General features: G+C 43.0%; 3 protein-coding genes across 3 annotated transcripts in view; 2 read left to right on the top strand and 1 right to left on the bottom strand.

Moving 5' to 3' along the window:
• Positions 1 to 3,123: 3,123 nt before the first annotated feature.
• On the top strand, positions 3,124 to 9,067 carry mago (mago, exon junction complex subunit). Its single transcript, XM_050167785.3, has 4 exons — positions 3,124 to 3,293; positions 3,819 to 3,877; positions 6,200 to 6,310; positions 8,836 to 9,067. Exons 1-4 carry the CDS (start codon positions 3,203 to 3,205, stop codon positions 9,016 to 9,018), a joined length of 444 nt encoding a protein of 147 aa, XP_050023742.1. The 5' UTR covers positions 3,124 to 3,202; the 3' UTR covers positions 9,019 to 9,067.
• Positions 9,068 to 9,717: 650 nt separating this feature from the next.
• EMC6 (ER membrane protein complex subunit 6) lies at positions 9,718 to 10,704 on the bottom strand. Its single transcript, XM_050167786.3, has one exon. The coding sequence runs from the start codon at positions 10,609 to 10,611 to the stop codon at positions 10,258 to 10,260; it is 354 nt and encodes a 117-aa protein (XP_050023743.1). The 5' UTR covers positions 10,612 to 10,704; the 3' UTR covers positions 9,718 to 10,257.
• Positions 10,705 to 11,702: 998 nt separating this feature from the next.
• Positions 11,703 to 16,316, top strand: part of Rich (Guanine nucleotide exchange factor subunit Rich) — a 60,207-nt gene continuing 55,593 nt past the window's right edge. Inside the window, exons 1-3 of the mRNA XM_050167763.3 lie at positions 11,703 to 12,148; positions 13,913 to 14,020; positions 15,577 to 15,656. Coding sequence (XP_050023720.2) covers positions 12,008 to 12,148; positions 13,913 to 14,020; positions 15,577 to 15,656 — 329 coding nt within the window. The 5' untranslated portion in view covers positions 11,703 to 12,007. The remainder of the gene's footprint in view (positions 12,149 to 13,912; positions 14,021 to 15,576; positions 15,657 to 16,316) is intronic.

Genomic DNA, 16,316 nt, shown 5'->3' with positions numbered 1-16,316 from the left:
AAGCTCTGTAACGCTTACGTGTTTTCTATTCGCCGTCACTGAGAAGCAGCTTCGCGAGCTGCATAATGCCGGCTCTCTACTGTAAGCTTCGCCGCAATGCATCGGTGTTCGGTGAAGCATACCAAGACTGTAAAGGGCGCCATCACGTATCCTATCACAGTGCAAACACAGATACACCTAATAAATGTGTTGGCAGGCCCTTGGAGATATTTCGGACGCGGCTGTAGTGATTTGAGCTCTTGTTTCGCCCGCCTAGCACACCCCGCACCCAAGATCGTAACGGGAATCAGGTACGCGTCCATTAATTATATACAAGCGCGCACGCGCCTCGGAATAACTACGAACCTGTACCATGTGTACAGCTGTCACGAGAGTCTATATAAGGCTATGAAATATTGCATGATGACGTTCAATTTTCTTAATTTAACATGTGCCTCAATTAATCGAGGCGTTTTCGTAAACAGCGGCGCGGCGTAATGCCTTGACACTGTTGCTGTACAGCTGTCACAATGATGTACGGCTAACAAAGTGCTTAGCGACGTTCAGTTTTCTTACTTTCATATACAGAGTACAAACAGTTGAATTCATAGACTGTTTCCGTTCCCGCGAATCTCCTGAAGTGTGCGGTACGTTCAACGACACTAATGAACAATGCATTATCACGATGTAAGTCTTTGCCATTAAAGTCATACTTCACTTCCAAACGTGGCCTCCAGGGACTATCAGAATTTAATACGCTACCGTCGCAACAAACTTGCCTCGGATACGGCTTCTTCGCCGCGCCAGCCGCGCATTTTGTCGCTTCTGTCTGCCAGCTCCGCCAGGGACGAACGGAACAAACAACATCAAGACAAATGTCAAGGGCAGAAAGTCCCCACATTTATCTACTTCTCGCAACTACTGCGCTCACGCATGCGCAGAAAGAGCGGCTAAATCCAATTTTGATGTATTTGTCTACTGCACTCCATAGAGTTTCATACAACAGTAATTTTTGTATAGGGAACTTTATGCACTCTACACCATGCTCTACACACTAGCACTCTGGTACGCTTATAGTGTATGAAACATCAATTTTTGTAGAAAACTCTATGGTATGAAATGGGGCAGTCCATAGAGTTTCTCACTCTATGGGGCAGTCTATTGTCTGTACAACAAATCAATGGGAGAACTGGGGGACGCTTCTGCAATGACGCCACCAGAAGACGCTGCGATCGAACAACGTGCCTAGCGCGCGAAATTTAAACATGTTGTGCAAAACTTTCTGCATAAAACGCTCTCAAAGTACAGCTTAAATTTTTATAATTTGCTTAAAATAAATAACACAAACTGTAACATACATCAGTAACGCCGTCTATGCTTACACGTTTCCGACCACAGATCATGCAGTGTTCCTGATCGTCTTCTCAGCTAATGGCTCAGCGTTTCGGTTGCAGAAAACAAACAAACACTCGTCTGCTTGTTCAGTTCGGTAAGCACGCATATTTTTTTAGTATTTCGAAAGACATGAGCATGAAAAGCCCGGAAAGAGCACCTACATGGGGCCTGGTCGGTTGCACTGGATTAATCCTTTCATTTTGTATCAGCCAGAAAAGCGGTCGCCAGGTTTCATTCAAGAAAAACAGTATACAGCTCTGTTACGAATGCAGCCGCTAACGTTTAGATCCGTTGTTTTGATCGTTATGCAGTAACGTCAAATGCATGCGTACCCCCCCCCCCCCCCACACACACACACAAACGCACGCACACACAAAGTACATTTACAAATCCAGCGCTTGCCGTGCGCATAAAAAATGTGCGAACGCGGCAGGAAAAACTACAGCAAGCAATCGGCGAGCTCCAAACGTACATGCATGACCTCCGCGACAACCATATCTGCCAATCCCGGAGGCCCTGTGCTGCACCATTAATTTTCCTCTTGCCAGCAATGACTCCAGGCTGCAGCGACAGATGGCGCTGCAGTAGACCAGCGTGCTCCAGCACTCGCGGCCGTCATCGCAAAAAGAGGCACGTTTTCGCCCTTGGACGGTACACTATCCTATTTCTAGTACACCATGCCACAGCGCAGCAGCGCCAGATTTCCCCCTAGATGACGTAGTGAAAAACAAACTCTATGATATAGCACAAGTTTAAAAAATGAACATACTTTCGTGTCAGAAATACAAATGTAGTTGTTTTAGCGTCACCTTTTGTAATATAAATGAAGTACTCATTGATATTTTTTTTTTGCTACTAAACTGCACGAGCCTAACTAACACATTTAGTAGCGGGTGTTTAAAAAAAATAACTCGCTTTGGGTTGTAAAATACACACTTCATAATTGTAGCGCTATCTTTTAACGAGGAAGTAAACCATTTATTAATAATTTTTGCTACTAAATTGCACGTTCCTAAAAACCACGTTTAGTAGCCCTTGTTTTATCAATTGTACTCACTTTTGGGTTTAAGATACGAGTTTGTTGATTGTAGCGCTACCTAGCCTTTGAAAAATGAATTATTTATCGATTTTTTTGTTATCTAATTGCATGGTTCTAATAAACAAGCTTAGTAACAAACAAGCTTATTTCAAAAGTTGTACTTGCTTTAGTGTTCAGAATACGTATTTGTTGATTGTGGCGTTATCTTCTGGCAAAGAACTAAAGCATTTATCATTCTTTTTGTTACTAAATTGGACAGTGTTAATAAACATGTTTAGTGTCCTAAAGCCTGTTTCGGCTTTAGGATACGTTACTAGACTAGGTTAGTCTAGTAACGTTGGGCATATACGGGTCTGTTGATTGCAGCGCTATCTATAGGCAATGAATTGTACGTTTATTGGCTTTTTTTTTTCGTTTTGCACAGGGTTGAAAGCGGTGTTGCCATGGGTGTTGCGGTGTGGTTGCCGTTTTATAGGGCGTAGCAGCCGTGCAGAGGTGCCTACAGTTTGTAATGTGACTCCAGCATCGACGAGGGCGCCTCTAGCGGCGGTAAGGGTTTGTTCAGATTAGCATGTATTATAAACGCCGGAAATACGTCATGATAAGTAGAGTTAACATCAGCTACGCAGAAAAGAAGCTGTCTCTTTAGACGTCTTTGGATGCAGCTTCGCTTGTGGATTTGCGAGCTGGTAGGTACACACATGGTACACATTGGAACGCACTCAGCCCACAGTAGCAAGAGTGTGAGGCTTTTTGCTCTGTGGAACGTTGTGACGGCAAGAACTTCAAATGACTTCCACGGACTTTTACCTGCGTTATTACGTCGGTCACAAGGGCAAATTCGGCCACGAGTTCCTTGAGTTCGAGTTTCGGCCAGATGGTACGTACCCGCTCGTAATACTCGTCGAAAGCGTCGTGCCCGCGGCTTGGAGGCGACGCTCTCTGCTACCCATGTGCGCACAGATCACATTTTTGTGTCACTGTCCAAATACTGTAGCGATAATTACTTTGCCTAGCGGTCGTTTAAATTCGCGCATAAGATGGTATTTCCGTGACCATTTCACCAACCTCGAAATCATCAGTCGGTACTTGGTGCCTCCACAGCGTTCGATCAGCGTATTAGTTATCGTTTGACGCTTTTCAGCGTCACACATCTGTCGGTGCGTAGCTTCCCACACCGTAATTTTAAGAAACGTTGTCTTCTTTGGAAGTTTCCTCGGAAAAAACATAATTACGCTTTTGACGTACGCTTTCAATCCGCTCTAATGAAACTTGGGCTCTGTTCATGAAGTAAGCAACTCTTGCCGATCATTAGGTTATATACAAATTTTTATTGAAATCGGCTTCGCCACTTTGTACCCAGCGCTACTCTCTGTTCTTACCAAATTCATTGTTTACATTCTAGGCAAATTGCGGTACGCAAACAACTCCAACTACAAGAACGACACCATGATCCGGAAAGAGGCAAGTTTGTAAATGCTGTTGTCTTGTGTCTCGTGCGAGACACAGTTATTTGAATTTTCAACAGACCTACACACTTACTTAAATTATAACTTACAAGTTGATTGCTTGTTCCTTGATTTTTCGAAGGCATTCGACCGTGTCGCACATTGTCGCCTAATATCAAAATTCTCCCCACTTAAATTGGACTGTCTTACCTTGTCATGGCTCCGAAATTTCCTGTTTAATCGTCAGCAGTTTACCATTGCAAATAACTACTCTTCCTCCGTAACAGACGTTTCTTCTGGTGTACCACAGCGTGGCATCCTCGGTCCCTTGCTTTTTCTAATATTTGTCAACGACCTACCTCAAAATTTGTCCTCCACCATCAGAATATTCGCCGACGACTGCATAATTTATCGCCCAATTAAAAACTCAGATGATCATCTCGTTCTTCAGCAAGACCTTCAACAAATCATTAACTGGTGCAATAAATGGCTAATGACTTTAAATACCCCAAAATGCAAAGCAATGTCGTTTACCTGGAAGTCAGCAACCTCACCATATCCCTACCATATTAACAATTACTCTGTTACAACAGCTACACAATATAAGTATCTAGGAGTTCTATTCACATCGAATCTTTCTTGGACAGAGCATATCACGTCCATTTCAGCTAATGCCTTCCAATTGTTGGGGTACTTGTGACACAACTTAAGAAATGCTCCTTCAAATGTTCGCAAGCTAGCTTACCTAACCCTCGTTCGTCTCAAGCTCGAGTATGCATCTCCCATTTGGTCCCCTCACCAGAAATACCTAATTGAAACGCTAGAATGTATCCACAACAGAGCAGGTCGCTTCATCATTAACGATTACAGCTACCAGTCTAGTGTAACACAAATAAAACTTAAGCTTTCATTAAAATCCTTGAACACTCGCCGAGACATTGCCCTTTTATCACTGTTCCACAAATTCCTTCAGTCCACTCGAACATCTGCATGCTTGAAACGACCCTACTCCACGTCACATAGGCTTCATAATCATTTCAGCTATGCCCACCTTTACGCGTCTACAAAAGCATTCCATTACTCTGCTCTTCCTCGTGCTATCAGAATATGGAATTCGCTCCCGGACAGCATTGCATGCCAGTCCAACTACGATTCATTCCGTGATGCCTTGACTGAATGCATGACTAAAGAAACGTGAAGTTTTACGTTTGTCGCACAGTGCTTTCTATACTTGCACTATCTTTTACAGCTTATTGTCGCAATATTACTGTTATGTCGCTATGTTTACCGTTTCGTTGGAATGTCGCGTCCGTAACTTTTCTGTCATTTTTTTTTAATTATTACTGTTTAACACTCTGATCTTGTTAATTACACGACTTCACTAAATACAATCTGTGTGATTTATTCCTTGCTATTATATTATGTTTTCTTCTTTTCCCTAGTGAATCGTGAACTAAATAATTCTTTTTTTTTTTTCATCTCGGTTGCACTTGTGGTTGTAAACAGATACGATTTATAGATGTCTTGTATTCTATGTATTTTCTATGTACTGCCCCCGTTACTCAATGCCTCACTTTGAGGCCTGTAAGGTATTTTTAAATAAATAAATAAATACCTGCTGTCCTCTGTCTTCTTGGGCTAGTTATGATGACTGAATCCTGGAAAAAGCATTGACTAACAGAGGACAATGGCATTTCATTCTGGGCATTGCTCGTTCTTGTTCTGTCATTTGGTGCTAGATACGACATCTCAGTTCCAGAACAACCACTGACAGACTCAACTACTTTCTGCTATAGCTGTGCTTCTATCTTTAACCCTGCATGAATGTGTGTGCAAGGAAAACCATAAAGGGCACTATGTACACTGGCTTTCACTTGTGAGAAAAAGAGAGAAACCAACTGTCCAGCTAAAAGAATTGGCATGAATGTTCTAACCAGTTGCACTCACTCCCTTCCATGACATTATACTGGAGGTGGACATTTAAAATTAGCATCGCTATGAAGCTTTGTTTTAAAATAGGGAAATACAAAGGGCACATGCACAACAATTTTGTATGCAAAGCTTGCGCTGAAGCAGTAGCTTGCCACCAACCATAGCAGCCTACCTCAGGGTCTTGCTAATGCGCAATTCAATAGTTGAGAACCTGAATAGTGCGTGAAAACCTGAACCATTATAGTTGCCAGAGACCCTCATTTTTATTAGCGCATTAAGCTGTCCAAACCATAAGCAGCACTGTGAGCCACTTCCAACCTCGAAGTTGGCTGGAAAGATTTGAGTGAGTCTTTGAAACTGAGATCTAGTGAAGTGATGGTGATCTTTGGGTACTCTTCACATGCAGGCCTACGTTCACAAGTGTGTCATGGAAGAGCTGAAACGCATCATTGATGACTCTGAAATCATGCGTGAAGATGATGGGCTCTGGCCTCACCCTGATCGTATTGGACGGCAGGTAAGTTACCTATGAAAATTCTTGTTTGGGCTAGTTGGTTCCTAGCTATTATGTTACTAATTGATGCATACAAAATGAGGACAGTGTGAAGGCATGTTAAAGAAAGTTGTGGGCACTGGCTTTCCAATGCCTGTGTTTGTTTTTTATGGCGGGTAGCTGTTAAACCTCTACGCGATCTTGATGACTTCAGCTCATCATGAGTAATTGTCACATTTTGGCTTTTGACAAGCCCTCCGGACAAGATATACATTCTCTCATCATCCCTTTTATTACATTACATTTCCCACAATAATTACAGACTATGTTCTAATAATGTGCTCAGTGTTCTAATGATGTTGTTAAGGCATATAACAAATAATTGAGCTATTGTAGTTGTGCAAAAAAAAAATCTGCAGTCCTTAAGGGTGTAGCGGCGAAACTATCACCTCCAAAGCTGACAAAGCTGATGGCTTACGCGCAGATAGCACAGGAAAGAAATACGCTGGCGCACTCGACCCGAGCGGCCGTGCGATTGGCCGCTCCCGAGATCCCGCAGCTCCATGGCTAACCAGCCTACCTGAACCATGGCTAATGTGGCTACCTCTCGTGCCGCTTCCCACACGGACTTAGGAATTCATTACATAGCTTTTGGGTTTTACATCATTGACATTTGCTTGTGCTAGGCCCAACAGAGTAAGCAGCGGTGTGTAGAGGATGCGTTGCTCATTCACACAACACTGCTTACAGGTTAGCCTATTATCCTAAATGATGCATCAGAAACCCTGAAATCAAGTTGCCAATGGCACCACTATATATTTACCTAAATTTACAACGCAAGTCATGGCATGTAGACCTAGGTTGTTGCACCACTAATTGATTATGCATGGCTGCCATGCTATACTCCCATTTAAGACATTAGGTGCAACGATGTGAAAGCTGTGCAAGGAGTTTGGTCACCAAAATTTGTCACTCCGCACGTTTTGTCAATGCTTCACTGCGTGTTCCGTCTACACTCGTGCAAGCTTTCACGTGAGGCTACCGCAACGGCAGCAAATAAAAAGCCCAAAAAGTAAATTCATTTAAAACAACACACTAGCGGCCGTAGGTCACCGTTTGTTTCTAAGGGTTAAAACTTTTTTCATTCAATACTGAGCCTATACAATCAACACTTTCGCACAATTGTGGTAAAGGACATAGAAATATTCTTAAGTGCGAACTGCTAAAAGTTTCTCTAGCCTCCATAGTGTTGCACATAATGTCTTAGACGAAGTATAGGCTCATTAGGTAGGAGTTTTACTGAGATTGAGACATCATGGGAGCAAACATCCAGCAGGCCTGTGGAGTGTCTGCAGCAGCGAGGAGGCTCTTAACAGTTGAGAGCTTAGATAAGGAAGTGTGGCAGAGTTACCTGCAGAATTACTTTTACTCAGACAGCGCTTTAGCGCTGTGGGCCACATGTCCTCTGTGCATTCGACTGCATTTGATGCTTCGGATTTCTTTAATGACTCTGCCACCATTGCGATGGGATGGTGGCCCACACCCAGGCTAGCTGCTTTGCCAGTTCTTTATGTGGCATATTACACCAACGTGCCGAAATCATGCAAGATAGCTCTGTTGCTGCAAGCCTAGTTCATAAAATAACTCCTTTTTTGAACGAGCTTTTATAACGATGCTGACTCTGACATACTGTTTCTGTTTTGTATTTGAATGCAAAGTGTGGGCAATTTTCGAACCAATAGATGCTATGCAAAATTCTGTAAGCAGGCTTTCTCACACAGCTAACTTGTCCTGACCAAGAGTCACATTCCAGCTACTAATAGCACTGTTAAACCAGACACATGTTTTCAAAGCTTGAATAATCCGAGGTAGGAAAGGCAGCAGAATTGGTGTCCGCAGACCATATGTTGACAACTTAATTATGATTTTAACCTAAGGTCAGCCATCGTGGTTAGGTAAACTAGGTGTGTTGAAAAGCATACTTGCAGATTTTTTGCATATCCTCTATTTTCTTGCAATAGATGGTACATGTTCGTGTTAGAATCAGGTAAGTGCAGTAATCGTCCATTGTACTTGAAACTCTGCTGATAGCAGACTGAAAATGGTCTTTTTTGGCAAGAGATATGCATGTCTCTGGCACATCCACTGTGCCCTAGTGCCACCAAGGCAGACACTGCAGTCTTTGGGTCATGATTGTTTTCACTATCATCCACGAAAGGCCATGAAAGATCAGGCATCTGCATGCTGACCGACCAAGCTCGAATTGTCTGTCAAGGGTCAATTTCAGGATTGAAATAACGAGTCTTGGCCCATAGAAATGTATGGGTGCCGACCGGGGCCTTTGGTCAGGCTCAAGTTAAGCGGTCTTGAATTAACGAGGCTTAGTGTCGGCATATGATATTGGATTGGAATGTTTTGAAACTAGACAGCTTGAAGACCTGTCTAAGCAGCGTCTAAGCCCTCCATAATCGTCGATTGGTTAATGTTGCAGTTGTGATGTGTGCACAAACTGTATTCTATCCCTCCCCCTTCTCTTTGTGGTTCTGCAGGAGCTGGAGATTGTGATGGGCGATGAGCACGTGTCCTTCACGACGTCCAAGATCGGCTCGCTGGTGGATGTCAACCAGAGCAAGGACCCCGAGGGCCTGCGCTGCTTCTACTACCTGGTGCAGGACCTCAAATGCCTCGTCTTCTCCCTCATTGGCCTGCACTTCAAGATCAAGCCAATCTAAATGGGGCTCTTTACAACAATAAACGCGTGCTTACTCTGCCAACTGGCAATTTTGTCACGAGCTTCCCTTATTCTCGGTCTGCTGTAGTTGAACGATATAGTCGAGCCTCAATATGACAAACACGGATATAGCTACATGCCTGCCAACTCTCCCAATTGTACAAACACGGTCATAATCTCCAGAGCCATTTTGGCCTATCACGGAAGGCTGACAGATTTGGAATTAAAACAGATTGGAGCATTTCTACATTATTCCTGCCTTAACATGCTTGAGCCAATGCAATCTATCGTGCAAAGTTAGAATATGGTTCAGTGTAAAATTTTTGCTTTAAAATTTTTTGCCACAGGAGGTAAATACCAAGGTAGCTTTTTTATGTATGCACTATCACTTGTTCTGGTGAGTCAAGCTATGTTTGCAGAACTTGGGAGCAATATGTTTCTGCAGTTGCATTAAGAGCATAGCACCCTGCAGTTTACAAGCATGCGACTTATGGTACTTGAAAGTCAACTTTTCTGTTTGCAGCCTGCAACATTCTGATGTAACATAATGTGTGTTGCCACTTGCACAAAAAGAAAGGCCAAAACCTTGCACTCCAGCTTGCCCTGTTCACGTACATGCAACATTTTATGCATTTCAAATGTAAGCTAAATGCTTCAATATAACTAACTACCACAAAGAAAATGTAACATGGACCATCACTACAAGCCGAACATCTTTAATGCAATCCACCGGGCAATGTGAATAAACAAACACCAGCTAAGCAACACCAAGAACAAACAATGTCGGTAAAGCGCACACGTGCAATACTGCAACACTAACATGTTGATAAAGGTGCAGCACATGTAAACAGACTTTATGTTAGAGGAAAAATGACAATAAAACTGGTAGCTGTTGGGAAGTGGTGCTTCAAAGGACCATTTGTAGCTTTCTCACTCCGCCTCGTAAAGTGGGGGCAGCACGCAGCGCCAGCTCAACAAATGAGCTAGCATTATAGCGCATTGGTCGTTTACACGGGTCACGTAGTGTGTAGCTTGCCGCTGCAGCGTCAACTCGTGCATTCAACATGTGGTGAAAGTGTCCCGCCAGTCCTCCTAGGTGCATCACCACAGCGCCTGCTGTGCAACTAAATGCTCATCCGGCACGCCAGACAAGCTAAAGGGAAGGCAGTTGCTGTCGAGACAGATATCCACGACTTTGCAAAGCGCAGCACGTTTCATTCCCGGTGGCCGCACAGACTCGTTAGTAGACGTGAACGATGCCGTAGAAGAAAGTCCAGAAGAGAACGTAGGTGAAGAGGCCACCGAACAGCCCTGTCGTGAGGAATGTAGTACGGCTGCGCAGGAAACGGTGCCAGGTGTTCATTGTGCGGAGCACCAGCATGAGCCACAGCGCCAGCGCAGTGGCGAAGTAGAAAAGGAAACCCCAGAGGCCCGTCAGACCCAAAATGCCCGCCGTGCAACCCGACAATGCGGCAAGCGATGTGCGGCAGTACTCGAGCACGGCGCCGTTGTGCCGCATGGCAGCTTCGCTGTACGCGATCGTCTCGCCTGATTTTTCCTTCTTCGAGCGAACCTTGCGGCTGTATTCCGCCATGATGCTTGCTGTATATTCAGACAATAATGAATCGGCTCACCGCGATTCCGCTTCCACCTAAAGCTAGCACCACAGAACACCTATACGCACACACACAGCCACACACAGCACTGCCATGCACTGCTAGAGAGCTTTCAGTCTTCGTTCATGGAAGTAGTAGAACACTCCTCCATTGGTTTCTCCGTGAAGTTTTCTTCTCGTTACAGACCTATGGCCTTTGAGATGCTTAGCCCAAGTTGGCACGTGACGTCCAGTCTGAAACATCGCATCTCGGAGCCAGAACTTTCTCAGAGTAATTAAAGGGTCATGTAGCCATACATTTGCGCATTGCAGGCTCGAGAATTAATGTATGATCTTAGAATAAAGTATGATCTCCACGCCTCATGGATAAGTGGATGAATGCTATGAACGTCTCCTTAAGAACGAGGCGGTGGGTTGCACCACCAAGCTCTTGTTATTATACTGCTTAATGTACTACGGTACTACCTATTACTACCTATCTACAAAAAAAGCAAAAAACACGAAGAGTTCTTATCACCAAACTCAGCGTTATAAAGTTATGCCCTCTAGATTTTAAATGCGAATCTTAAAGGCTGTACTTTTGTAGGCTCAGCTTGGCAAAAGCGACTTTGAGAGCGGACCGTAAATATGTCATTCACATGGTCATTCACGTTTAGTTTTGTACGCCACTTATAAATCATGTTTAAAACCCAGGGTCTGTGATGTGTTTTCGGCTCCCAAAATCGCGTTCAGTGAATTCAACCAGCAAAAGCCTTTAAGATTCGCATGTTATCTTTGTAAAGACGCTGCCATTTGTAAATCATAAATCACCATGTACAGCACCAACGTTACTAGTCTAGTAACGTTGGACAGCACCTTCAATGACGTCATAAATTAAATGACATTAAACATTATATAAATTTGTTGTCACAGCCTGTGTAAACATTATTTTTAATAAAACGACGCTTCAAAGTAAAGTGTAACTTTTTTTAAAAGTTTGGAGAACAAACATTTGAAGGCTTTTGTAGACTGCGCGAGATGTCAGCACCATCGTCGTCATGCGTTCTACATTTACTTCCGGTTTGACTTGCAACAGCTTCGCTCCAAGTTCTAGCTTCGTTTCATGTCTATTCAGTGCCGTTATTTTGCTTCCGAATTCGATGGCTTGTGTAAGATGCCTGGAAAATGTTCCGAACTCTTGAAACTGTTGCTTCTTCTGTCTATACATTGCTGCCGCTTTTCACTGGGCCCCAAACTTTAAGCTCTATGCTGTGTGTCATGAAGGGATCGTCTCTGCATGGCAATCGGTGGGACGTGACACGAAGGCTGAGTGTGTTTCGGTGACAGAGCGAGTCCGTTCTTCCAAGAGAGACACGTCCTCCCCCTTGCCACCGTCATGTATTTTCCGATCCGGTGGCCTCAAGTGCTCAACATTGACAGGGATGCCAGTTCGACGTTGACATGGATCGCGTCGGACTACAACAGGACGCTGTTTGCTGTTCTCACCGAGAACAGCATTGGCATTTGGCTTGAGAAGGTGAGCAAGAAAGGGGCAAGTTCCGGCCCGGCGTTCCACGTCTACTGGTAGTCTCGGTGAACTAACGATAGCATACTGTTACAGCGGACTTCAGTTTTCCCCTAGAATGCTTCATGAGAATCATTAAAGGAAGTTGTATGTCACAGAAGAATGCTTACTGTCAAAAAGCGGTGGGCATACTTTCTGTACGCCGCGTGACAATGTCATTAGTGTTCCTCTGTTTCAATCGCATTCTTGATGATGTCACGGTACTTTCTCACACTACTCGTCAATAAATGAGACTTCTTTTGCAGAGCTTTCCTTTTCCAAAAGCTCTCGACCTTGCTGGAAGCATTTTGTCTGCATTTGCTCTTGCATGTTCGGACTATTATACGAGCACGGTGATTCTACACGTCTTGTGTTACTTCATATGATGCACCCAAGTAGGCTAAACCTGCCATAGTGATGACCTGACCTACTTCACATGAAATAAGCAAATAATAAAAATAAATATAATACACCAAAAGCAGTGCATTATGCAAATATCTCTACAGCACCCTATGTTAAAGTTTGTATAGTGCTTTCTGCACCCTTACAAAAGTATATTAAAGAGAACTGAGCATACCTTAGCTTGCTACTTACTACAGGAATGCAAAATTATGTTACTGCATCACTTCAAGACAACTTCATCTTGCCTTTTGCATGGTGATATATTGCAATAAGAGCTCCATATCGCCCGCTTCAATTTTTGGGTAGAGTGTATAATATTGAAGGAGCATAAAAGGAGTGTTGGGTTTATGAGCCAGAACCACGATTTGATTATGAGCCACGCCATAGTGGGGGACTCCGGATTAATTTTGACCACCAGGGGATCTTTAACGTACCCCCACTGAACTACAATGGACTCCAGATAAACTTAACATGCTTAAATGGAAATGCCAGATAAACGGAACGATAGAAACAATGTATCAAATTTGGTTGGCTGCCCATAGATGCAATGTTTACAAACTTAGGTTAAACGAAACCTGCCTTTTCTTGTACTCTGGTTAAGCGAAACTTAAACGAAGCTGCCATCTACCTTATTGGCATATGGAAGAGGAAAGGTTGACAAACATGTCAAATAGTGATGCTATAAACAGTGAAGAAAATCCAATCCATGAGGAAGTTGCAGAAATGGTAAAACCAATTAATGATGTCCAAGTTCCAACTGTGTTTCCATCATGAGGACTTTGCTAGGAAAGTAATGATCCCTGAGGAGGAAGAGAGCACTCTGGAATAGGTAGGATCTTGCAGTTAGGCTGCTGCTACTGCTGCGTTCACGCTACCAGAGATAAGAGAATTCAAACTATGCCGTTTACCTGCTCTTAGAAGTCAAGTTGAAAATACCAGTGAAGTTTATGCAAAAGACGTAGATATCACTATTCTAGTGTGCGGTACTGTTTCGGACCTGATGGCAAGAGGTGCAATTGAAAGCCTGAGCGCTATTACAGACGCAAGAATTGCGGATAATTATTAGGAATTGTTTCGCTCGTGAATGCAACCCTTTCCTTCCCTTGGAGTTCCATTCAAGCAGTGTATACTGCATTTGCTTTGGCAGAGACTGAAATGTTGTGATCGACAAAACACACACACACAAACATAGGATATGCTTTGTCATTTAGATAAGTTATAATTTGTTGCATTGCTTATGATGGCTCACTAAGTGCCAGTGGCCTGACTGCAACTTTTGGATTTTTCTGTGTGTTATGACACAAACTTTTCTCCTCCTGGTTCTTTTTTTGGCAGCTCTGTGTCCAGATTGCATCTCATGTTCGGACGAGCGAGTCACTCAGCAAGCATGGCAGCAACTCACGGCTGGTTTGGAAGCGGGACTCCTCCATGCTGGCCGTCCTTGTGAGTGTAATCGGGTGCATCATATCTGGCTCTTTGCGTTGACTTTTATGAACAGCTAACAGGTTCCCAATAATTTTGAGATGTGTCTATGTCAAAGCACAGTAAGCTGTGAGGTACATCCGCAGTGGAGGACTTCAAACTAATTATGAACCCCTAAGGTTCGTTGGTGCATTCAAGTGTAAAGGCCAACCTTAACAAAATGTTAGTTCATCCAAATTGGTTATAGATGAGTAGCACATGCTATTAAAGCAATCATGACAAAGACTCTGGGCTGTTAAGTGTCCAATTTTCTTATAAACAGCCTTTAAATGCATGCATGCTTACAAACAGCTGATCCATTTATAAAAGGGCAAACAATTGTTGAGAAAGGACAGATTTTTCATCAGCTGTGAATCAGAGAAACCCATATTGGTTTCCTTTGCAGCTTCATGCTGCTTGCATGTGGATCACAATTCTTCCCTTGCATAAATGTTCCTCTACCTTGTAGATTTCTGTAAAACTAATTTCCTATATTTAGCTGATCATTTTCTGAGTATGCAGTAAAAGGACAAATGAAAAAAGCAACTGATCATTGCGGGTTATTCTAGTGGTACCTGTTTTTGAGATGTTACAGGGGCATTTAGACATTTTTTGAATGTGTCAAAAGTACTTATCGATTTGCTAAGTAAGTGTGCCATGAACAACTCCACTCAGCGTTATTTATCTAAATGCAGCAAGCAACCTACAGTGTTGCCAGTAAAAGAAAAGGCATGCTCACTAATGCAGAAATAAAATATATACATGCCTATTGGTGTCCATATAGGTGCCTTGTTCAACATAGCACGGGCACCAAGACGTTGATATATACATATATATATTATTTCTGTATTCTTGTCCACAATTTCTTCCACTATCAGCGTCCCTTGCCAGACAACTTTTCATCAAACTCTAGACTAAATTGTTCTTACGATTGCTTGGCTGTGGCTTGCTTAAAGTGACACTACAGAGAATAAGCTAAGCGAGGTTGTTTGAATTGACTTTTGGAATGACAAATAAGTCCGTGCTACCAGGAGCAGAGTATCAGCTAGCCAAAAATGAGAAAAAATGAATGGCAGGTCATGCCACCACCTTGATATTTGGCACCAGCACCTCTGGGTGTCATTGTTTATCTGTAAAGGAAGATTGCATTTGAAAGTAAGCAAGATGCAATGTAGTAAGTTCTGCCAAAATTTCTTATACAAGGACAGCTAAAGTGTATGGAAATTTCATGAAATTCTTAACATTGCACTTGCGTCAACAGTGCTGCAGTCTGTGAGCAGTGTTTCAAACGGGAAAGTTTGTCTTACTGTGATTACTGTTCATGAACTCTTTTCTATCAAATAAATGCCGGTAGTGTACTGAAAGAATATGCAATCAGTGTCAACCCTTGCTGGAGCTTATATTGCAATGAGTTAAGTATGCACATTTCTGAAATATAGATATCGGAACACTTAATTTTTCCCTCCTCCTCATACTTTAGTTTCTTGATGTGTGTGCCATTTCATTCTGTCACAGAAGTTGCAATACTTTGCTTACAGACATTCAAAGGCCATCTACTCATGTACCAAGTCATCACTGAGGAATCTCAACCACCACTGTTCGAACAAATTGACAGCAAGTGAGTTATCAGCAAAGTTTCAAAGTTATGTCATTTTGCAGTCAATTTGTATTGTCAGCTAATTGCACTGTTTTGAATTTTTGCATGAGAAAAAAATATGGCTAAGATAATGTTTGCTTGTTTAATTTTCCTGAAAGAAGAAATGTGTTATTACCATTAAGACCTTAAGTCACCTGTCAGCTCTCATGTGGCCTAGTGAAATTATGCTGTACTTTAAAATGGCCGGGAAATGTTAATTACCTAGCATTCACAGTGGTGTTGCTGTCTGTCAGGTGTCTGTGAATGGTAATAGTCAGCAGCAGCATTATGCTAAACCTTCCTATTTTAGGAGACATGTGGTACAACATGGCTTCAGAAACATGTGACTGCTTTGACTGTTGGAACTTGTTGGATGCAGCATTTGGTACGACATGTAAGGTTTGTTTGTTTCAGAGAAGGTGCATAGCACCACTAACGAAAAGGTACAGGTGGTACAAGTTATGGTTGCTGCAAGTTTCAAGGGTGCATCACACTGTGGCGGCACCTTACTGCACATTACCTTGCATTCCCTTGCACCGAGGACAGGGTGTAGGGGGTGCCGCCGCACCTCTTAGAGTCAAGTGCCTAGGTTAAGTGCACCTTGAATAGGTGTAGAAGGTGCAGAGAAGCTTGGTTGATTTG

This window comes from Dermacentor andersoni, chromosome 11, assembly GCF_023375885.2.
Source record: "Dermacentor andersoni chromosome 11, qqDerAnde1_hic_scaffold, whole genome shotgun sequence".
Lineage (NCBI taxonomy): Eukaryota > Metazoa > Arthropoda > Arachnida > Ixodida > Ixodidae > Dermacentor > Dermacentor andersoni.
The sequence above is the reverse complement of the archived record's forward strand: the minus strand, read 5'-3'. Positions and strand labels throughout refer to the sequence as shown.